Raw genomic sequence first — 26,196 nt, 5'->3', positions numbered from 1 at the left:
AACTTTCCCAGATCTACCCTGATGATATTTCACAGACTTCAGTACAACTTTCCAGATCTACTCTGATGATATTTCACAGACTTCAGTATCAACTTTCCAGATCTACCCTGATGATATTTCACAGACTTCAGTATCAACTTTCCCAGATCTACTCTGATGATATTTCACAGACTTCAGTATCAACTTTCCCAGATCTACCCTGATGATATTTCACAGACTTCAGTATCAACTTTCCCAGATCTACCCTGATGATATTTCACAGACTTCAGTATCAACCTTCCCAGATCTACTCTGATGATATTTCACAGACTTCAGTATCAACCTTCCCAGATCTACTCTGATGATATTTCACAGACTTCAGTATCAACCTTCCCAGATCTACCCTGATGATATTTCACAGACTTCAGTATCAACCTTCCCAGATCTACCCTGATGATATTTCACAGACTTCAGTATCAACTTCCCAGATCTACCCTGATGATATTTCACAGACTTCAGTATCAACCTTTCCCAGATCTACCCTGATGATATTTCACAGACTTCAGTATCAACCTTCCCAGATCTACCCCGATGATATTTCACAGACTTCAGTATCAACTTTCCCAGATCTACCCCGATGATATTTCACAGACTACAGTATCCACTTTCCCAGATCTACCCTGATGATATTTCACAGACTTCAGTATCAACCTTCCCAGATCTACCCTGATGATATTTTACAGACTTCAGTATCAACCTTCCCAGATCTACTCTGATGATATTTCACAGACTTCAGTATCAACCTTCCCAGATCTACCCCGATGATATTTCACAGACTTCAGTATCAACTTTCCCAGATCTACCCCGATGATATTTCACAGACTACAGTATCCACTTTCCCAGATCTACCCTGATGATATTTCACAGACTTCAGTATCAACCTTCCCAGATCTACTCTGATGATATTTCACAGACTTCAGTATCAACTTTCCCAGATCTACTCTGATGATATTTCACAGACTTCAGTATCAACTTTCCCAGATCTACCCTGATGATATTTCACAGACTTCAGTATCAACCTTCCCAGATCTACCCCTGATGATATTTCACAGACTTCAGTATCAACCTTCCCAGATCTACTCTGATGATATTTCACAGACTTCAGTATCAACTTTCCCAGATCTACCCTGATGATATTTCACAGACTTCAGTATCAACTTTCCAGATCTACCCTGATGATATTTCACAGACTTCAGTATCAACCTTCCCAGATCTACCCTGATGATATTTCACAGACTTCAGTGTCAACCTTCCCAGATCTACCCTGATGATATTTCACAGACTTCAGTATCAACTTTCCCAGATCTACCCTGATGATATTTTACAGACTTCAGTATCAACTTTCCCAGATCTACCCTGATGATATTTCACAGACTTCAGTATCAACTTTCCCAGATCTACCCTGAGGATATTTCACAGACTTCAGTATCAACTTTCCCAGATCTACCCTGATGATATTTACAGACTTCAGTATCAACTTTCCCAGATCTACCCTGATGATATTTCACAGACTTCAGTATCAACTTTCCCAGATCTACCCTGAGGATATTTCACAGACTTCAGTATCAACTTTCCCAGATCTACCCCGATGATATTTCACAGACTTCAGTATCAACTTTCCCAGATCTACCCTGATGATATTTTACAGACTTCAGTATCAACTTTCCCAGATCTACCCTGATGATATTTCACAGACTTCAGTATCAACCTTCCCAGATCTACCCTGATGATATTTAACAGACTTCAGTATCAACCTTCCCAGATCTACCCCGATGATATTTCACAGACTTCAGTATCAACTTTCCCAGATCTACCCTGATGATATTTCACAGACTTCAGTATCAACCTTCCCAGATCTACCCTGATGATATTTCACAGACTTCAGTATCAACCTTCCCAGATCTACTCTGATGATATTTCACAGACTTTCAGTATCAACCTTCCAGATCTACCCTGATGATATTTCACAGACTACAGTATCCACTTTCCCAGATCTACCCTGATGATATTTCACAGACTACAGTATCAACCTTCCCAGATCTACCCTGATGATATTTCACAGACTTCAGTATCAACCTTCCCAGATCTACCCCGATGATATTCACAGACTTCAGTATCAACTTTCCCAGATCTACCCTGATGATATTTTACAGACTTCAGTATCAACCTTCCCAGATCTACCCTGATGATATTTCACAGACTTCAGTATCAACCTTCCCAGATCTACCCCGATGATATTTCACAGACTTCAGTATCAACTTTCCCAGATCTACCCTGATGATATTTCACAGACTTCAGTATCAACCTTCCCAGATCTACCCTGATGATATTTCACAGACTTCAGTATCAACCTTCCCAGATCTACCCCGATGATATTTCACAGACTTCAGTATCAACTTTCCCAGATCTACCCTGATGATATTTAACAGACTTCAGTATCAACCTTCCCAGATCTACCCCGATGATATTTCACAGACTTCAGTATCAACTTTCCCAGATCTACCCTGATGATATTTCACAGACTTCAGTATCAACCTCCCAGATCTACCCTGATGATATTTCACAGACTTCAGTATCAACCTTCCCAGATCTACTCTGATGATATTTCACAGACTTCAGTATCAACCTTCCCAGATCTACCCTGATGATATTTCACAGACTACAGTATCCACTTTCCCAGATCTACCCTGATGATATTTCACAGACTACAGTATCAACCTTCCCAGATCTACCCTGATGATATTTCACAGACTTCAGTATCAACCTTCCCAGATCTACCCCGATGATATTTCACAGACTTCAGTATCAACTTTCCCAGATCTACCCTGATGATATTTTACAGACTTCAGTATCAACCTTCCCAGATCTACCCTGATGATATTTCACAGACTTCAGTATCAACCTTCCCAGATCTACCCCGATGATATTTCACAGACTTCAGTATCAACTTTCCCAGATCTACCCTGATGATATTTCACAGACTTCAGTATCAACCTTCCCAGATCTACTCTGATGATATTTCACAGACTTCAGTATCAACTTTCCCAGATCTACTCTGATGATATTTCACAGACTTCAGTATCAACTTTCCCAGATCTACCCTGATGATATTTCACAGACTTCAGTATCAACCTTCCCAGATCTACCCCTGATGATATTTCACAGACTTCAGTATCAACCTTCCCAGATCTACTCTGATGATATTTCACAGACTTCAGTATCAACTTTCCCAGATCTACCCTGATGATATTTCACAGACTTCAGTATCAACTTTCCCAGATCTACCCTGATGATATTTCACAGACTTCAGTATCAACCTTCCCAGATCTACCCTGATGATATTTCACAGACTTCAGTGTCAACCTTCCCAGATCTACCCTGATGATATTTCACAGACTTCAGTATCAACTTTCCCAGATCTACCCTGATGATATTTTACAGACTTCAGTATCAACTTTCCAGATCTACCCTGATGATATTTCACAGACTTCAGAATCAACTTTCCCAGATCTACCCTGAGGATATTTCACAGACTTCAGTATCAACTTTCCCAGATCTACCCTGATGATATTTTACAGACTTCAGTATCAACTTTCCCAGATCTACCCTGATGATATTTCACAGACTTCAGTATCAACTTTCCCAGATCTACCCTGAGGATATTTCACAGACTTCAGTATCAACTTTCCCAGATCTACCCCGATGATATTTCACAGACTTCAGTATCAACTTTCCCAGATCTACCCTGATGATATTTTACAGACTTCAGTATCAACTTTCCCAGATCTACCCTGATGATATTTCACAGACTTCAGTATCAACTTTCCCAGATCTACCCTGATGATATTTCACAGACTTCAGTATCAACTTTCCCAGATCTACCCTGATGATATTTCACAGACTTCAGTATCAACTTTCCCAGATCTACCCCTGATGATATTTCACAGACTTCAGTATCAACTTTCCCAGATCTACCCTGATGATATTTCACAGACTTCAGTATCAACTTTCCCAGATCTACCCTGATGATATTTCACAGACTTCATTATCAACTTTCCCAGATCTACCCCTGATGATATTTCACAGACTTCAGTATCAACTTTCCCAGATCTACCCTGATGATATTTCACAGACTTCAGTATCAACCTTCCCAGATCTACCCCGATGATATTTCACAGACTTCAGTATCAACCTTCCCAGATCTACCCCTGATGATATTTCACAGACTTCAGTATCAACTTTCCCAGATCTACCCTGATGATATTTCACAGACTTCAGTATCAACCTTCCCAGATCTACCCCTGATGATATTTCACAGACTTCAGTATCAACCTTCCCAGATCTACCCTGATGATATTTCACAGACTTCAGTATCAACTTTCCCAGATCTACCCCTGATGATATTTCACAGACTTCAGTATCAACTTTCCCAGATCTACCCTGATGATATTTTACAGACTTCAGTATCAACCTTCCCAGATCTACTCTGATGATATTTCACAGACTTCAGTATCAACCTTCCCAGATCTACTCTGATGATATTTCACAGACTTCAGTATCAACTTTCCCAGATCTACCCTGATGATATTTCACAGACTTCAGTATCAACTTTCCCAGATCTACTCTGATGATATTTCACAGACTTCAGTATCAACTTTCCCAGATCTACTCTGATGATATTTCACAGACTTCAGTATCAACTTTCCCAGATCTACCCTGATGATATTTCACAGACTTCAGTATCAACCTTCCCAGATCTACTCTGATGATACTTCACAGACTTCAGTATCAACCTTCCCAGATCTACCCTGATGATATTTCACAGACTTCAGTATCAACATTCCCAGATCTACCCTGATGATATTTCACAGACTTCAGTATCAACTTTCCCAGATCTACCCTGATGATATTTCACAGACTTCAGTATCAACTTTCCCAGATCTACCCCGATGATATTTCACAGACTACAGTATCCACTTTCCCAGATCTACCCTGATGATATTTCACAGACTTCAGTATCAACTTTCCCAGATCTACCCTGATGATATTTCACAGACTTCAGTATCAACCTTCCCAGATCTACTCTGATGATATTTCACAGACTTCAGTATCAACTTTCCCAGATCTACCCTGATGATATTTCACAGACTTCAGTATCAACTTTCCCAGATCTACCCTGATGATATTTCACAGACTTCAGTATCAACCTTCCCAGATCTACCCTGATGATATTTCACAGACTTCAGTATCAACTTTCCCAGATCTACCCTGATGATATTTCACAGACTTCAGTATCAACTTTCCCAGATCTACCCTGATGATATTTCACAGACTTCAGTATCAACTTTCCCAGATCTACCCTGATGATATTTCACAGACTTCAGTATCAACTTTCCCAGATCTACCCCGATGATATTTCACAGACTACAGCATCCACTTTCGCAGATCTACCCCGATGATATTTCACAGACTTCAGTATCAACCTTCCCAGATCTACCCTGATGATATTTTACAGACTTCAGTATCAACCTTCCCAGATCTACCCCAATGATATTTCACAGACTTCAGTATCAACTTTCCCAGATCTACCCCGATGATATTTCACAGACTTCAGTATCAACTTTCCCAGATCTACCCCGATGATATTTCACAGACTTCAGTATCAACTTTCCCAGATCTACCCTGATGATATTTCACAGACTTCAGTATCAACTTTCCCAGATCTACCCTGATGATATTTCACAGACTTCAGTATCAACTTTCCCAGATCTACCCCGATGATATTTCACAGACTACAGCATCCACTTTCCCAGATCTACCCCGATGATATTTCACAGACTTCAGTATCAACCTTCCCAGATCTACCCTGATGATATTTCACAGACTTCAGTATCAACCTTCCCAGATCTACCCTGATGATATTTCACAGACTTCAGTATCAACTTTCCCAGATCTACCCTGATGATATTTCACAGACTTCAGTATCAACTTTCCCAGATCTACCCCGATGATATTTCACAGACTACAGCATCCACTTTCCCAGATCTACCCCGATGATATTTCACAGACTTCAGTATCAACCTTCCCAGATCTACCCTGATGATATTTCACAGACTTCAGTATCAACTTTTCCAGATCTACCCTGATGATATTTCACAGACTTCAGTATCAACCTTCCCAGATCTACCCTGATGATATTTCACAGACTTCAGTATCAACTTTTCCAGATCTACCCCGATGATATTTCACAGACTTCAGTATCAACTTTCCCAGATCTACCCTGATGATATTTCACAGACTTCAGTATCAACTTTCCCAGATCTACCCTGATGATATTTCACAGACTTCAGTATCAACCTTCCCAGATCTACCCTGATGATATTTTACAGACTTCAGGATCAACTTTCCCAGATCTACCCTGATGATATTTCACAGACTTCAGTATCAACTTTCCCAGATCTACCCTGATGATATTTCACAGACTTCAGTATCAACCTTCCCAGATCTACCCTGATACCCTGATGATATTTCACAGACTTCAGTATCAACCTTCCCAGATCTACCCCGATGATATTTCACAGACTTCAGTATCAACTTCCAGATCTACCCCGATGATATTTCACAGACTTCAGTATCAACCTTCCCAGATCTACCCTGATGATATTTCACAGACTTCAGTATCAACCTTCCCAGATCTACCCTGATGATATTTCACAGACTTCAGTATCAACCTTCCCAGATCTACCCGATGATATTTCACAGACTTCAGTATCAACTTCCCAGATCTACCCTGATGATATTTCACAGACTTCAGTATCAACTTCCCAGATCTACTCTGATGATATTTCACAGACTTCAGTATCAACTTCCCAGATCTACCCTGATGATATTTCACAGACTTCAGTATCAACTTTCCCAGATCTACTCTGATGATATTTCACAGACTTCAGTATCAACTTTCCCAGATCTACCCTGATGATATTTCACAGACTTCAGTATCAACTTTCCCAGATCTACCCTGATGATATTTCACAGACTTCAGTATCAACCTTCCCAGATCTACTCTGATGATATTTCACAGACTTCAGTATCAACCTTCCCAGATCTACTCTGATGATATTTCACAGACTTCAGTATCAACCTTCCCAGATCTACCCTGATGATATTTCACAGACTTCAGTATCAACCTTCCCAGATCTACCCTGATGATATTTCACAGACTTCAGTATCAACTTTCCCAGATCTACCCTGATGATATTTCACAGACTTCAGTATCAACCTTCCCAGATCTACTCTGATGATATTTCACAGACTTCAGTATCAACCTTCCCAGATCTACCCCGATGATATTTCACAGACTTCAGTATCAACTTTCCCAGATCTACCCCGATGATATTTCACAGACTACAGTATCCACTTTCCCAGATCTACCCTGATGATATTTACAGACTTCAGTATCAACCTTCCCAGATCTACTCTGATGATATTTCACAGACTTCAGTATCAACCTTCCCAGATCTACCCGATGATATTTCACAGACTTCAGTATCAACTTTCCCAGATCTACCCCGATGATATTTCACAGACTACAGTATCCACTTTCCCAGATCTACCCTGATGATATTTCACAGACTTCAGTATCAACCTTCCCAGATCTACCCTGATGATATTTTACAGACTTCAGTATCAACCTTCCCAGATCTACCCTGATGATATTTCACAGACTACAGTATCAACTTTCCCAGATCTACCCTGATGATATTTCACAGACTACAGTATCAACTTTCCCAGATCTACCCTGATGATATTTTACAGACTTCAGTATCAACCTTCCCAGATCTACTCTGATGATATTTCACAGACTTCAGTATCAACCTTCCCAGATCTACTCTGATGATATTTTACAGACTTCAGTATCAACCTTCCCAGATCTACCCTGATGATATTTCACAGACTACAGTATCAACTTTCCCAGATCTACCCTGATGATATTTTACAGACTTCAGTATCAACCTTCCCAGATCTACTCTGATGATATTTCACAGACTTCAGTATCAACCTTCCCAGATCTACTCTGATGATATTTCACAGACTTCAGTATCAACTTTCCCAGATCTACCCTGATGATATTTCACAGACTTCAGTATCAACCTTCCCAGATCTACCCTGATGATATTTCACAGACTTCAGTATCAACTTTCCCAGATCTACCCTGATGATATTTCACAGACTTCAGTATCAACCTTCCCAGATCTACCCTGATGATATTTCACAGACTTCAGTATCAACCTTCCCAGATCTACCCTGATGATATTTCACAGACTTCAGTATCAACTTTCCCAGATCTACCCTGATGATATTTCACAGACTTCAGTATCAACTTTCCCAGATCTACCCTGATGATATTTCACAGACTTCAGTATCAACTTTCCCAGATCTACCCCGATGATATTTCACAGACTTCAGTATCAACCTTCCCAGATCTACCCTGATGATATTTCACAGACTTCAGTATCAACTTTCCCAGATCTACCCTGATGATATTTTACAGACTTCAGTATCAACCTTCCCAGATCTACCCTGATGATATTTCACAGACTTCAGTATCAACCTTCCCAGATCTACCCTGATGATATTTCACAGACTTCAGTATCAACTTTCCCAGATCTACCCTGATGATATTTCACAGACTTCAGTATCAACCTTCCCAGATCTACCCTGATGATATTTTACAGACTTCAGTATCAACTTTCCCAGATCTACCCTGATGATATTTCACAGACTTCAGTATCAACCTTCCCAGATCTACCCTGATGATATTTCACAGACTTCAGTATCAACCTTCCCAGATCTACCCTGATGATATTTTACAGACTTCAGTATCAACTTTCCCAGATCTACCCTGATGATATTTCACAGACTTCAGTATCAACCTTCCCAGATCTACCCTGATGATATTTCACAGACTTCAGTATCAACCTTCCCAGATCTACCCTGATGATATTTCACAGACTTCAGTATCAACCTTCCCAGATCTACCCTGATGATATTTTACAGACTTCAGTATCAACCTTCCCAGATCTACCCTGATGATATTTCACAGACTTCAGTATCAACCTTCCCAGATCTACCCTGATGATATTTCACAGACTACAGTATCAACTTTCCCAGATCTACCCTGATGATATTTCACAGACTACAGTATCAACTTTCCCAGATCTACCCTGATGATATTTTACAGACTTCAGTATCAACCTTCCCAGATCTACTCTGATGATATTTCACAGACTTCAGTATCAACCTTCCCAGATCTACTCTGATGATATTTTACAGACTTCAGTATCAACCTTCCCAGATCTACCCTGATGATATTTCACAGACTACAGTATCAACTTTCCCAGATCTACCCTGATGATATTTTACAGACTTCAGTATCAACCTTCCCAGATCTACTCTGATGATATTTCACAGACTTCAGTATCAACCTTCCCAGATCTACTCTGATGATATTTCACAGACTTCAGTATCAACTTTCCCAGATCTACCCTGATGATATTTCACAGACTTCAGTATCAACCTTCCCAGATCTACCCTGATGATATTTCACAGACTTCAGTATCAACCTTCCCAGATCTACCCTGATGATATTTCACAGACTTCAGTATCAACCTTCCCAGATCTACCCTGATGATATTTCACAGACTTCAGTATCAACTTTCCCAGATCTACCCTGATGATATTTCACAGACTTCAGTATCAACTTTCCCAGATCTACCCTGATGATATTTCACAGACTTCAGTATCAACTTTCCCAGATCTACCCTGATGATATTTCACAGACTTCAGTATCAACCTTCCCAGATCTACCCTGATGATATTTCACAGACTTCAGTATCAACTTTCCCAGATCTACCCTGATGATATTTCACAGACTTCAGTATCAACTTTCCCAGATCTACCCTGATGATATTTCACAGACTTCAGTATCAACTTTCCCAGATCTACCCTGATGATATTTCACAGACTTCAGTATCAACTTTCCCAGATCTACCCCGATGATATTTCACAGACTACAGCATCCACTTTCGCAGATCTACCCCGATGATATTTCACAGACTTCAGTATCAACCTTCCCAGATCTACCCTGATGATATTTTACAGACTTCAGTATCAACCTTCCCAGATCTACCCCAATGATATTTCACAGACTTCAGTATCAACTTTCCCAGATCTACCCCGATGATATTTCACAGACTTCAGTATCAACTTTCCCAGATCTACCCTGATGATATTTCACAGACTTCAGTATCAACCTTCCCAGATCTACCCTGATGATATTTCACAGACTTCAGTATCAACTTTCCCAGATCTACCCTGATGATATTTCACAGACTTCAGTATCAACTTTCCCAGATCTACCCCGATGATATTTCACAGACTACAGCATCCACTTTCCCAGATCTACCCCGATGATATTTCACAGACTTCAGTATCAACCTTCCCAGATCTACCCTGATGATATTTCACAGACTTCAGTATCAACTTTTCCAGATCTACCCTGATGATATTTCACAGACTTCAGTATCAACCTTCCCAGATCTACCCTGATGATATTTCACAGACTTCAGTATCAACTTTTCCAGATCTACCCCGATGATATTTCACAGACTTCAGTATCAACTTTCCCAGATCTACCCTGATGATATTTCACAGACTTCAGTATCAACTTTCCCAGATCTACCCTGATGATATTTCACAGACTTCAGTATCAACCTTCCCAGATCTACCCTGATGATATTTTACAGACTTCAGGATCAACTTTCCCAGATCTACCCTGATGATATTTCACAGACTTCAGTATCAACTTTCCCAGATCTACCCTGATGATATTTCACAGACTTCAGTATCAACCTTCCCAGATCTACCCTGATGATATTTCACAGACTTCAGTATCAACCTTCCCAGATCTACCCCGATGATATTTCACAGACTTCAGTATCAACTTTTCCAGATCTACCCCGATGATATTTCACAGACTTCAGTATCAACCTTCCCAGATCTACCCCGATGATATTTCACAGACTTCAGTATCAACCTTCCCAGATCTACCCTGATGATATTTCACAGACTTCAGTATCAACCTTCCCAGATCTACCCCGATGATATTTCACAGACTTCAGTATCAACTTTCCCAGATCTACCCTGATGATATTACACAGACTTCAGTATCAACTTTCCCAGATCTACCCTGATGATATTTCACAGACTTCAGTATCAACTTTCCCAGATCTACTCTGATGATATTTCACAGACTTCAGTATCAACTTTCCCAGATCTACCCTGATGATATTTCACAGACTTCAGTATCAACTTTCCCAGATCTACTCTGATGATATTTCACAGACTTCAGTATCAACTTTCCCAGATCTACCCTGATGATATTTCACAGACTTCAGTATCAACTTTCCCAGATCTACCCTGATGATATTTCACAGACTTCAGTATCAACCTTCCCAGATCTACTCTGATGATATTTCACAGACTTCAGTATCAACCTTCCCAGATCTACTCTGATGATATTTCACAGACTTCAGTATCAACCTTCCCAGATCTACCCTGATGATATTTCACAGACTTCAGTATCAACCTTCCCAGATCTACCCTGATGATATTTCACAGACTTCAGTATCAACTTTCCCAGATCTACCCTGATGATATTTCACAGACTTCAGTATCAACCTTCCCAGATCTACTCTGATGATATTTCACAGACTTCAGTATCAACCTTCCCAGATCTACCCCGATGATATTTCACAGACTTCAGTATCAACTTTCCCAGATCTACCCCGATGATATTTCACAGACTACAGTATCCACTTTCCCAGATCTACCCTGATGATATTTCACAGACTTCAGTATCAACCTTCCCAGATCTACCCTGATGATATTTTACAGACTTCAGTATCAACCTTCCCAGATCTACTCTGATGATATTTCACAGACTTCAGTATCAACCTTCCCAGATCTACCCCGATGATATTTCACAGACTTCAGTATCAACTTTCCCAGATCTACCCCGATGATATTTCACAGACTACAGTATCCACTTTCCCAGATCTACCCTGATGATATTTCACAGACTTCAGTATCAACCTTCCCAGATCTACCCTGATGATATTTTACAGACTTCAGTATCAACCTTCCCAGATCTACCCTGATGATATTTCACAGACTACAGTATCAACTTTCCCAGATCTACCCTGATGATATTTCACAGACTACAGTATCAACTTTCCCAGATCTACCCTGATGATATTTTACAGACTTCAGTATCAACCTTCCCAGATCTACTCTGATGATATTTCACAGACTTCAGTATCAACCTTCCCAGATCTACTCTGATGATATTTTACAGACTTCAGTATCAACCTTCCCAGATCTACCCTGATGATATTTCACAGACTACAGTATCAACTTTCCCAGATCTACCCTGATGATATTTTACAGACTTCAGTATCAACCTTCCCAGATCTACTCTGATGATATTTCACAGACTTCAGTATCAACCTTCCCAGATCTACTCTGATGATATTTCACAGACTTCAGTATCAACTTTCCCAGATCTACCCTGATGATATTTCACAGACTTCAGTATCAACCTTCCCAGATCTACCCTGATGATATTTCACAGACTTCAGTATCAACCTTCCCAGATCTACCCTGATGATATTTCACAGACTTCAGTATCAACCTTCCCAGATCTACCCTGATGATATTTCACAGACTTCAGTATCAACTTTCCCAGATCTACCCTGATGATATTTCACAGACTTCAGTATCAACTTTCCCAGATCTACCCTGATGATATTTCACAGACTTCAGTATCAACTTTCCCAGATCTACCCCGATGATATTTCACAGACTTCAGTATCAACCTTCCCAGATCTACCCTGATGATATTTCACAGACTTCAGTATCAACTTTCCCAGATCTACCCTGATGATATTTTACAGACTTCAGTATCAACCTTCCCAGATCTACCCTGATGATATTTCACAGACTTCAGTATCAACCTTCCCAGATCTACCCTGATGATATTTCACAGACTTCAGTATCAACTTTCCCAGATCTACCCTGATGATATTTCACAGACTTCAGTATCAACCTTCCCAGATCTACCCTGATGATATTTTACAGACTTCAGTATCAACTTTCCCAGATCTACCCTGATGATATTTCACAGACTTCAGTATCAACCTTCCCAGATCTACCCTGATGATATTTCACAGACTTCAGTATCAACTTTCCCAGATCTACCCTGATGATATTTCACAGACTACAGTATCAACTTTCCCAGATCTACCCTGATGATATTTTACAGACTTCAGTATCAACCTTCCCAGATCTACTCTGATGATATTTCACAGACTTCAGTATCAACCTTCCCAGATCTACTCTGATGATATTTTACAGACTTCAGTATCAACCTTCCCAGATCTACCCTGATGATATTTCACAGACTACAGTATCAACTTTCCCAGATCTACCCTGATGATATTTTACAGACTTCAGTATCAACCTTCCCAGATCTACTCTGATGATATTTCACAGACTTCAGTATCAACCTTCCCAGATCTACTCTGATGATATTTCACAGACTTCAGTATCAACTTTCCCAGATCTACCCTGATGATATTTCACAGACTTCAGTATCAACCTTCCCAGATCTACCCTGATGATATTTCACAGACTTCAGTATCAACCTTCCCAGATCTACCCTGATGATATTTCACAGACTTCAGTATCAACCTTCCCAGATCTACCCTGATGATATTTCACAGACTTCAGTATCAACTTTCCCAGATCTACCCTGATGATATTTCACAGACTTCAGTATCAACCTTCCCAGATCTACCCTGATGATATTTCACAGACTTCAGTATCAACTTTCCCAGATCTACCCCGATGATATTTCACAGACTACAGTATCCACTTTCCCAGATCTACCCTGATGATATTTCACAGACTTCAGTATCAACTTTCCCAGATCTACCCTGATGATATTTCACAGACTTCAGTATCAACTTTCCCAGATCTACCCCGATGATATTTCACAGACTTCAGTATCAACTTTCCCAGATCTACCCTGATGATATTTCACAGACTTCAGTATCAACTTTCCCAGATCTACCCTGATGATATTTCACAGACTTCAGTATCAACTTTCCCAGATCTACCCCGATGATATTTCACAGACTTCAGTATCAACCTTCCCAGATCTACCCTGATGATATTTCACAGACTTCAGTATCAACTTTCCCAGATCTACCCTGATGATATTTTACAGACTTCAGTATCAACCTTCCCAGATCTACCCTGATGATATTTCACAGACTTCAGTATCAACCTTCCCAGATCTACCCTGATGATATTTCACAGACTTCAGTATCAACTTTCCCAGATCTACCCTGATGATATTTCACAGACTTCAGTATCAACCTTCCCAGATCTACCCTGATGATATTTTACAGACTTCAGTATCAACTTTCCCAGATCTACCCTGATGATATTTCACAGACTTCAGTATCAACCTTCCCAGATCTACCCTGATGATATTTTACAGACTTCAGTATCAACTTTCCCAGATCTACCCTGATGATATTTCACAGACTTCAGTATCAACTTTCCCAGATCTACCCTGATGATATTTCACAGACTTCAGTATCAACCTTCCCAGATCTACCCTGATGATATTTTACAGACTTCAGTATCAACTTTCCCAGATCTACCCTGATGATATTTCACAGACTTCAGTATCAACCTTCCCAGATCTACCCTGATTATATTTTACAGACTTCAGTATCAACTTTCCCAGATCTACTCTGATGATATTTCACAGACTTCAGTATCAACCTTCCCAGATCTACTCTGATGATATTTCACAGACTTCAGTATCAACCTTCCCAGATCTACCCTGATGATATTTTACAGACTTCAGTATCAACTTTCCCAGATCTACCCTGATGATATTTCACAGACTTCAGTATCAACCTTCCCAGATCTACCCTGATTATATTTTACAGACTTCAGTATCAACTTTCCCAGATCTACCCTGATGATATTTCACAGACTTCAGTATCAACCTTCCCAGATCTACCCCGATGATATTTCACAGACTTCAGTATCAACCTTCCCAGATCTACCCTGATGATATTTTACAGACTTCAGTATTAACTTTCCCAGATATACTCTGATGATATTTCACAGACTTCAGTATCAACTTTCCCAGATCTACCCCGATGATACTTCACAGACTTCAGTATCAACCTTCCCAGATCTACCCTGATGATATTTCACAGACTTCAGTATCAACCTTCCCAGATCTACCCCGATGATACTTCACAGACTTCAGTATCAACCTTCCCAGATCTACCCTGATGATATTTTACAGACTTCAGTATTAACTTTCCCAGATCTACCCTGATGATATTTCACAGACTTCAGTATCAACCTTCCCAGATATACTCTGATGATATTTCACAGACTTCAGTATCAACTTTCCCAGATCTACCCTGATGATATTTCACAGACTTCAGTATCAACCTTCCCAGATCTACCCTGATGATATTTCACAGACTTCAGTATCAACCTTCCCAGATATACTCTGATGATATTTCACAGACTTCAGTATTAACTTTCCCAGATATACCCCGATGATATTTCACAGACTTCAGTATCAACCTTCCCAGATATACTCTGATGATATTTCACAGACTTCAGTATCCACTTTCCCAGATCTACCCTGATGATATTTCACAGACTTCAGTATCAACTTTCCCAGATCTACTCTGATGATATTTCACAGACTTCAGTATCAACCTTCCCAGATATACTCTGATGATATTTCACAGACTTCAGTATCAACTTTCCCAGATCTAACCTGATGATATTTCACAGACTTCAGTATCAACTTTCCCAGATCTACCCTGATGATATTTCACAGACTTCAGTATCAACCTTCCCAGATCTACCCTGATGATATTTCACAGACTTCAGTATCAACCTTCCCAGATCTACCCTGATGATATTTCACAGACTTCAGTATCAACTTTCCCAGATCTACCCTGATGATATTTCACAGACTTCAGTATCAACCTTCCCAGATCTACGCTGATGATATTTTACAGACTTCAGTATCAACCTTCCCAGATCTACCCTGATGATATTTCACAGACTTCAGTATCAACCTTCCCAGATCTACCCCGATGACATTTTACAGACTTCAGTATCAACTTTCCCAGATCTACCCTGATGATATTTCACAGACTTCAGTATCAACTTTCCCAGATCTACCCTGATGATATTTCACAGACTTCAGTATCAACTTTCCCAGATCTACCCTGATGATATTTCACAGACTTCAGTATCAACTTTCCCAGATCTACCCTGATGATATTTCACAGACTTCAGTATCAACTTTCCCAGATCTACCCCTGATGATATTTCACAGACTTCAGTATCAACCTTCCCAGATCTACCCCTGATGATATTTCACAGACTTCAGTATCAACCTTCCCAGATCTACCCTGATGATATTTCACAGACTTCAGTATCAACTTTCCCAGATCTACCCTGATGATATTTCACAGACTTCAGTATCAACTTTCCCAGATCTACCCTGATGATATTTCACAGACTACAGTATCAACTTTCCCAGATCTACCCTGATGATATTTCACAGACTTCAGTATCAACCTTCCCAGATCTACCCTGATGATATTTCACAGACTTCAGTATCAACTTTCCCAGATCTACCCTGATGATATTTCACATACTTCAGTATCAACCTTCCCAGATCTACCCTGATGATATTTCACAGACTTCAGTATCAACCTTCCCAGATCTACTCTGATGATATTTCACAGACTTCAGTATCAACTTTCCCAGATCTACCCTGATGATATTTCACAGACTACAGTATCCACTTTCCCAGATCTACCCTGATGATATTTCACAGACTTCAGTATCAACCTTCCCAGATCTACTCTGATGATATTTCACAGACTTCAGTATCAACTTTCCCAGATCTACCCTGATGATATTTCACAGACTTCAGTATCAACTTTCCCAGATCTACCCTGATGATATTTCACAGACTACAGTATCCACTTTCCCAGATCTACCCTGATGATATTTCACAGACTACAGTATCCACTTTCCCAGATCTACCCCGATGATATTCACAGACTTCAGTATCAACCTTCCCAGATCTACCCTGATGATATTTCACAGACTTCAGTATCAACTTTCCCAGATCTACCCTGATGATATTTCACAGACTTCAGTATCAACTTTTCTAGATCTACCCTGATGATATTTTACAGACTTCAGTATCAACTTTCCCAGATCTACCCTGATGATATTTCACAGACTTCAGTATCAACTTTTCTAGATCTACCCTGATGATATTTTACAGACTTCAGTATCAACCTTCCCAGATCTACTCTGATGATATTTTACAGACTTCAGTATCAACCTTCCCAGATCTACCCTGATGATATTTTACAGACTTCAGTATCAACTTTCCCAGATCTACCCTGATGATATTTCACAGACTTCAGTTTCAACTTTCCCAGATCTACCCTGATGATATTTCACAGACTTCAGTATCAACTTTCCCAGATCTACCCCGATGATATTTCACAGACTACAGTATCCACTTTCCCAGATCTACCCTGATGATATTTCACAGACTACAGTATCCACTTTCCCAGATCTACCCCGATGATATTTCACAGACTTCAGTATCAACTTTCCCAGATCTACCCCGATGATATTTCACAGACTACAGTATCCACTTTCCCAGATCTACCCCGATGATATTTCACAGACTACAGTATCCACTTTCCCAGATCTACCCCGATGATATTTCACAGACTTCAGTATCAACCTTCCCAGATCTACCCTGATGATATTTCACAGACTTCAGTATCAACTTTCCCAGATCTACCCTGATGATATTTTACAGACTTCAGTATCAACTTTCCCAGATCTACCCTGATGATATTTCACAGACTTCAGTATCAACTTTCCCAGATCTACCCTGATGATATTTCACAGACTTCAGTATCAACTTTCCCAGATCTACCCTGATGATATTTCACAGACTTCAGTATCAACTTTCCCAGATCTACCCTGATGATCGTGGCCCTGACTTCGTGAAGGCCATATTACGAAGGACTTAATTAGCCCATCCCCTGAACAGTAAGAGACAGGGTTTTGCAATCACTTCTGTGTGTCTGTCTGTCGGTGTGTCTGTCTGTCTGTGTATGTGTGTCTGTCGGTGTGTCTGTCTGTCTATGTATGTGTGTCTGTCCGGCCGGTAACTTTTTTCCTATTTGAGTTTTTGTCATCAAATTTTCACCAAAGCTTTATTATAATACGGAGAAGGCAAATTAATAATTTGGTCAAAAGGTCAAAGGTCAGTGTCACATAAAATCGTCAATTTTCATCCGGTTGACCAGAAATTTTAAGAATTTGCATATTGTGTCACTGAATTGGTTCACTAATCGAAAGGTCGACTGTTTTTTTTTTTAGAACAAAAGGTCAAAGGTCAAGGTTGCGTAAAATCACTAATTTTCACCCGATTGACCTGAAATTTAAAGAATTTCCTCATCGGGTCACTGAGTTGGTTCACTAATCAAAAGGTAGGAGGTGATTGTTTTTTGTTTTAGATCAAAAGTTCAAAGGTCAAGGTTGCATTAAATCATCACTTTTCATTCAACTGACCTGAATTTTTAAGAATTTGCATATTAGGTAACAGAATTGGTTCACCAATCAAAAGCTAGAAGCTGATTTTTTTTTTTTAATCTAAAGCTCAAATGTCAAGGCTGCATAAAATCATCAATTTTCCTTTTGTATTTAAAAAAAAACTGTTTTCGTTATTTTGAACATACGGAAGAAGACGAAGACATCTCAATAGAAATGTATGCGGACGGGCTTTGCATTTTCAGATGCTTTCTAGTTTTGCTACTGTTATGAGTTAATGGTGGCAGAGGTAATAAAGGTAACCATGCTTTTTTTTTTTTTTTGTATACAAGATCGAGGCTCGTGAAAGAGCGAACATTAATCACACAGAAAGACAAACAGTCACACAAAACAAATAACATCGGGAGCGGTAGACAAGATGGGGAGAGAGGGGGAAGGACACAAACACAACATTTGAGAGCAGGGACCGAGAGACATGATGACATCGAGAGAACTGTGGGAGGGAGAGGGCTTTGGGGGGGAGGCATGGGAAGGGGGGGGGGGGGGTGGGAGAGGTATAAAACATATGGACACTGCCAAGACTTCCAGGAAAGAAGTTGGAATTTCAAACAAGGTGGATCTGGGGTGAATTAGTGGGGGTAGAAAAGATCAAGGTTTTGGATGGGGGAAGATAAGAGATGGTGGTGAACAGCTGTTTTAAAGACCTGGAGGGAGGAGTGTGATTGAAGGGAGTGAGGGAGTTTGTTCCAGAGGCGGGAGAAAAGAGGAATGAAAGAGTGAAGGTGAGCAGAGAGCCGAGATTTCGGCAGTTTAACCATCAGAGGGTGGCTGGCAGATCTTGTGCGACCTGTAGGAATATTTGGGGGACAGAGCACAGAGAGAGCTGGGGGAGCAAGGCCGGAGAGGAGTCGGTAGAAGACAGAAAGACCACCTACCTGCCTGCGGTGAGTGAGTGAAAGGCCCTCAGAGATAGCTTCATCGCGGGAGATTCCAATGATTCTGAAAGCTTTGGATTCAACAGCGTGAAGCCGAGCCAGGTGTGAGGCAGGAGCACCAGCCCATAGGGGAGAACATTGTAAGTCAAGTAAGTCAAGCTTGTAAGTCAAGCTCGGATATTTCATCACATCACTTCAATACTCAATGCACTTCACTGGTTTCCAGTATGCCAATGCATATACATACATAGGTATTTTATAATAATGATGATAGCATTTAAAATCCCATAGAAAGCAATCTAGCACTGACCTTTTTGGAGTGGTAGAGGGATCACCCTGCCATCAGACCAGGTCAGGATTGGCATGAGTGCTCTATCGCCTTTAGAATAAAGTTGCTGGTTCTCATCTATCAAATAACAGCTGGAGGATAGACTTGGATGCCCAGTCACACGGAGCTTCTCCATCAGAAGAAGAGTAGTTGTACCCCCATTCAATAAGTGGGCAGTTAAAATCTCTTGTAACAAGATCCCGGTGAGGGGCCTGTGGGCAGGTCATCACACCTGAGTGTTAGTGGTGGGGGTTCGTACACATTGGAAACATGTAGACCCTGGACGCGGATAACGTGCTATTGGAGGCCAGCATTTGACTGGAAGGTAGAAACTACCCTGAAATCCCCAGTGTTAGATTTCACATAGGTAGCTTAGCCATGATGTGTGCTAGGGGTGGAAGCTTCTCAGTGGTAGCCGCAGCCTGGAAATGTAGCTCGACTTTTCAAATTCACAGGAAGAATAGTCCAGATTAAGAAGAATATCAAATGGATCCAAACAAACGATCACAACCCGTTGGTCGACTCGATGTCTTACAGGGTGAACCACAAGGAGGTCAGTTGTCTTGTCACCCCGTCCTGTATGACAAAGTAGTATATGCTATGGAGGATGTTCATGATCTTCCGAGTATTGTGTATTGTTAACAGCAGTCCTCCCTATAGATATTTAGTCATTATGAGACCTATGGCAGATACTTGTTCATTTGAATCGAAATCATAAATGGTAACACGTTTCCCACTGCAGAATGACTTCCAGTTGATTTTTCAATCCAAATTCAAACCAATATATTTTACTCCTTTCGGGTAGTGGTCTATCATGATGGTCTGCGGACATCTCTCTCATGAAGACATCACTGTCTGTTAATCTCTTCTTAAAAGTCCACCCACTCATAAAAAAATTTTTTTAACTCCAATTAGGAATTTGCCAATTGTGTTAGACAAGAATTAATTAAGAATTAACAAGACAAGAATTGTTCGATGAATCCTCCAAACGATTATATTCAAGCTTTATATTTTAAATCAATTTTCTAAAATTTGTCGAATTTGTTTTTCACTTGGAAGTTGTGGGTTACGATACGTAAGGAAAGGTGGAAAAGTCCGATTTAATGCAATTTAATTCCAGGCTACCAGACAACAAAAGATGAAAATTTTGAAAGGGGGTGTAGACTTTCTTTCGGCACTGTATAATATCACAACCCATTAAAACACCTTCAGAAAACCTTTCCAAAGTTCTCCAGTGTTGGTTATACGTTTCTTTCTCATGTCAATGTTGTAATCTTTATGAGCTCACATTTTTCACTTTTCAAATTGAATGAATATATAAATAATGAATCAACCTTCATTCCAGATTCCGAGTGGCCTCACCATGCTGAAGGCACCGCTTTTCATTGTGATTTGCGTCACTGCAACTTTTCCTTTCACAACTGAAACAGCTGTCGGTGAGTCACAGCGAGATGTTTCTACTTTGAGGAATCAAAAGGTTTTTTTGAGATTTTCAATTAAATTTGTGTTCTGCGCATGGTATTTTTTTTCTCATAGCATGATAATATAGTACAAATATTGGTTCACGAGTTATCAAACAGAGTGACCACTATATTCGTCATGGGTGTGTGTCTGTCTGTGTGTCTGTCTGTCTGTCCACAGCATAACTACCCGATGATATCATCCGATCTTGATGAAATTTGGGTGGGAGGTTGATATCATGATCTTGTTGTGTCCTGCCTAGAGTGGGCGTATTGCGCCCGTTGTGGGCGGAGCGACGCCCGAAAAAGATGTCTTTTTATGGGGTAATCGAGTTCAAGCTGCATCTTCTCCGAGGGAGTTGGTGGAATCTGACAGGGGTTTCGGTATTTGTTTAGGCCAATGTCATGTGTCTAGCCCCACGGAGCTCAATTTTTCATTTTCGCCCCAAGGTCAAGGTCACAAGGTCACGAAATTTAGAAAAGTCGATTTTTGATGGTTTTATTACATTGTTTGCTTCCTGATAGGGTGAAATGTCGTACATGATCTTATATTATCACATACATCATGAAATACAAGTTTTCCAACAAATTTCAGAATCTTCGACCTTTTAAGGTCACAAAGGTCAAAGTTTCAAAGTTGTCGGAATCGAACCGAATTTTCGGTATTGTGTCGCTAACTAACCTCATAACTGATTATACATTATTTTCTATCTCATTTCAAGGTCAGTAACCTTCGTTTTGACATTTTCGGGCCTGGCCTATCCGGGCCTGTTTTGGTTATAGTCTGTCCTTTGTCATTGAATACCGCTCGCTCGTGAACCATCGTCGTCTCCTGACTTGTCTTTCCTAAATTTGTAACCACCTCAAAGCAAACACTCAATGTACGTGTGAATTCTTTTTTGGGAATGCCGAATTTAAAAAAACAAGGAAGACATCATGCAGAGCACGATACTCCCCCCCCCCCTCCTCAAAATCCACCCCTAACCCCCCTCCCCCCAAAAAGTTGCCATGGAGACATCAAATTGCTCATTTCATTAAGAATCCATTTGACGATCTTAATCAAAGCTCGAGTCAATCAGATGAAAATTGATGATTTTTAAGATGAAAATTGATGATTTTAGAAGTTTGGCCTCGAGTTGACCTTTGACCTTTTTACTTAAAATAGTTGGTTTCCCAATTCAGTGACTCAATGTGCAAATGCTGTTCAACTTTCAAGTCAATCGGATGAAAAATGACGATTTTAGAAATCTGACCTCAAGATGACCTTTGACCTCAAAATCAATAGGCTTCTCAGTTGTAACGACCTCTACAATTGGTCAAGTTTCATTATGATTAGTTTAGAATTGTGACCTGTAGGCGAGTGACAAACAGACAAACAAACAGACAGAATAACAGTCTACCGACCAATGTACTTGAAAAATCTTCGATTTTGCAAGTAATAATAAATGTAAAGTGAATTACTATACCTTTGCACTGTTCTTTTCAATATTTCTAAAATTACAGGATATACCCATCAAGGATGATCAATGGGATGGAATGACATTTGATGGAATAGGAGAGCCAGAAAACAACACTAAACCACCGTTTAGAGGCCATTTTTCCCCGCAAAGCGGGGGTTGGCCTTTTCTAACTAACAGCAGAAAAAAAGAAAAAGAGCAATCAGAGATTGCCAATCCTTGCCAGGATGTATTTTCAGTAGGTTTTAAGGCTTTTGTGTTAAAACAAATATAACGGCCGAACCACGTGACCGATGACGTCATTTAAAAAAAATTCTAAAATAATTTATTCCTAGATTATGCTCAAGAAATTTCATCTTGATCGGATGAAGTTTTGTACTTGTCGAATTATGACGTCATAATGAAGGCACCTATGACATCATTACTAACATATTTTATTCCCCATGGAGAGTTCTTTACAATGAGCCATGTCTCAATTTTTTCTATTCAGCGCTTTCGGAGATATAGAGGTGCAATTCTTTTCGGTTTTTCCAAGATGGCGGCCGAACCACGTGACCTATGACGTCATAATTATCATTAAAAAATTACACAGGTGGAGTTGCACCTATGGTGAAAATTTCCTGTCAATCGGACCAACGGTCGCAGAGAAAATCATATTTATTCTGTGCGGACAAACAAACAAACAAACAAACAGACAAACAGACAGACAAACGGACTCAAATGCAATACCTTCTCCTCTGGCGAGGGTAACTAGAATGCAGTGATGGTTGGGCTTTAAGCGCCGGCCCAACAATCCTAATGGCATCTGGCTTGGCAAATGCTTGGACAAGTCTACTTTTGACTAGGCCGGACAGAATAAATGGAGGAGTCAAGTGAATTTGTATCACATAAGCGCAATTGTAAGATATTGTTAATTATACTTATGAAGTTTGGTGAAGATGAGCAAAGCAGCGAGAAAGGAGATAGAAAACTAGACAGACAGAGAGACACCTTTATAACACTTATAAAAATAAATTCTTCCAAAAAGATCCTCAAGTGGAACATACTGTAGAATGAATGAAATATAATTTCCACGATTATTTGTCTGAGCTTTATATTCTCATTATTTGAAGGAAAAACTCTTGCTTCATTTGCAGCAATTTTAAAAGTAGATTCTGCTCATGGATATTCTGGGAATTGTTTTTCTCAGGAAGGACATACAGAGACGATCCGTGTGGAAACAACACCTGCATCGATATTGTGAATTCGTACATCTGCCAGTGTGAGCCAGGATATGAGTGGAAGAATAACGAATGTGTTGGTAAGAATCTCATTGCTGGATTAGGCGTATCGTGCAACAAGTGTTGGTTTACTTTCCACCACTCTGTTGTCATTATGTGATCTTTTTCACCTCTCCGTTGTTAAGATTCACTACAAGTTGATATAGTACACCTGGACATGTGCTACATATGTTATATGAGAGTGGGTTGGCTGTCTGTCTGTTTGTCTGTCTGTCTGTTTGTCCGCACAGTACGTATGTGCATTTATTACATTAAACCCTTTAGAACCCTAATTACACCCTTAAGACCCCTCACACCCCAAGACTTGAAAGACCCTTTACAACCGTAAGACCCCTAAAACTCCCAAGACCCCTCAGATCCCTAAGAGCTTTTGTACCCATAAGACCCACAACGTCCTTTATAACCCAGATACCTTGTAGACCCTATAGACCCCACGTCTAAGACCCTGTTACACCCTTTATCACCCTTAGACCTTTAAGACCCTTTAGATCCTCTGAGGCCCTTTAGGAGCCCCTAAGACCCATAGACTCCTTTCTACCTTTTCTACCATTTAGACCTTTAGACCTTCACACCTTTCAGACATTTTAATACCCTGTAGATCCCTTTGATACTTTAGACCATTTTTACTCTTTTTAGACCCATTTAACCCTTAAGGAGCTATGCTTTCAAACTTTCCGACCTTTACGCTTTTTGAATTTTAGACCTTCAGATCATTTGACCTTTACAACTATTCAGACCTTTGCTTTCACACATTTACAACTGGAGCATCTAGTAGACCTTTCATTTGCAATCACCAACCTTTCATTTTGTACATCCTTCCCTCTATTTGTCACACAAAATTCATGACACAAAACAAATCCTGGTGAGGGTCTTTATAGTTTTTAGACGCAAATTCGAGGTTCAAGGAAGAGCGAGGTGAGTGAGGGTAAAAGGCAACACATTGACAATGGGGAAACATTTGGATGTGAGCAATGGGAAGAACGCATAGCAGAATCGACAAAAGGAAGGACGGAAGCATAGCAACCCGGAAACAGAAGGGGAGAGATATAGGGGGATGTTAATGTATAGATTGTCGTTATAGTTATCTGCCACATTGTCGAGTAGTCGGCGACTAAACCGACTACCCTCACTTGATTGTGTCACCCTGCAGGACTAAAAACAATACCTGTCAAAGGGCGGATGAGCTCCCTTAGGGAGCCAACTGCCATCCAGTAAGGAGATGGTGTCTCCTAAAAAAACACCCATCCAAACACCCACACAAGCATTAGGAGCCAAGATTTTTTTTAGGTAGTAGGTTGGAGGTTGTAGACAGCAACCGCCCAGGGCAGTACTTCTGTTCGGACTTAGGAGCGCTAAAGTGGTGCCCAGAACCATCTTACACTCTCAGTGCCAGGATTTCTGGTCTTACTTTCTGTCTCACTCAAACCATAGCTACCGGGTAGCTTTACTCTCCCTTTCTTGCAAACAAACATCATGCACTTTTCATCATACACTTTTCATCATACACTTTTCATCATGCACTTTTCATCATGCACTTTTCATCATGCACTTTTCACCATGCACTTTTCATCATGCACTTTTCACCATGCACTTTTCATCATACACTTTTCATCATGCACTTTTCATCATGCACTTTTCACCATGCACTTTTCATCATACACTTTTCATCATGCACTTTTCATCATGCACTTTTCACCATGCACTTTTCACCATGCACTTTTCATCATACACTTTTCATCATACACTTTTCATCATGCACTTTTCATCATGCACTTTTCACCATGCACTTTCCATCATGCACTTTTCATCATACACTTTTCATCATGCACTTTTCATCATACACTTTTCATCATACACTTTTCATCATACACTTTTCATCATGCACTTTTCACCATGCACTTTTCATCATGCACTTTTCATCATACACTT

General features: G+C 40.1%; 1 protein-coding gene across 5 annotated transcripts in view; it reads left to right on the top strand.

Annotated features, from left to right (window-relative positions):
- The window catches only part of LOC137432479 (hemicentin-1), an 82,593-nt gene that overhangs the window by 14,250 nt on the left and 42,147 nt on the right, over positions 1–26,196 (top strand). For 4 of the 5 annotated variants that reach the window (XM_078783263.1, XM_078783262.1, XM_078783265.1 and 1 more), the window contains 2 exons: positions 21,416–21,506; positions 24,177–24,287. In XM_078783263.1, coding sequence (XP_078639389.1) covers positions 21,416–21,506; positions 24,177–24,287 — 202 coding nt within the window. Of the gene's footprint in view, positions 1–18,641; positions 18,747–21,415; positions 21,507–24,176; positions 24,288–26,196 lie in introns of those variants that run through there. The other variant, XM_078783266.1, reaches the window with a different exon arrangement.

Source organism: Myxine glutinosa, chromosome 8 (assembly GCF_964187855.1).
Source record: "Myxine glutinosa chromosome 8, kmMyxGlut1.1, whole genome shotgun sequence".
In the NCBI taxonomy this organism is placed as follows: domain Eukaryota; kingdom Metazoa; phylum Chordata; class Myxini; order Myxiniformes; family Myxinidae; genus Myxine; species Myxine glutinosa.
The sequence above is the reverse complement of the archived record's forward strand: the minus strand, read 5'-3'. Positions and strand labels throughout refer to the sequence as shown.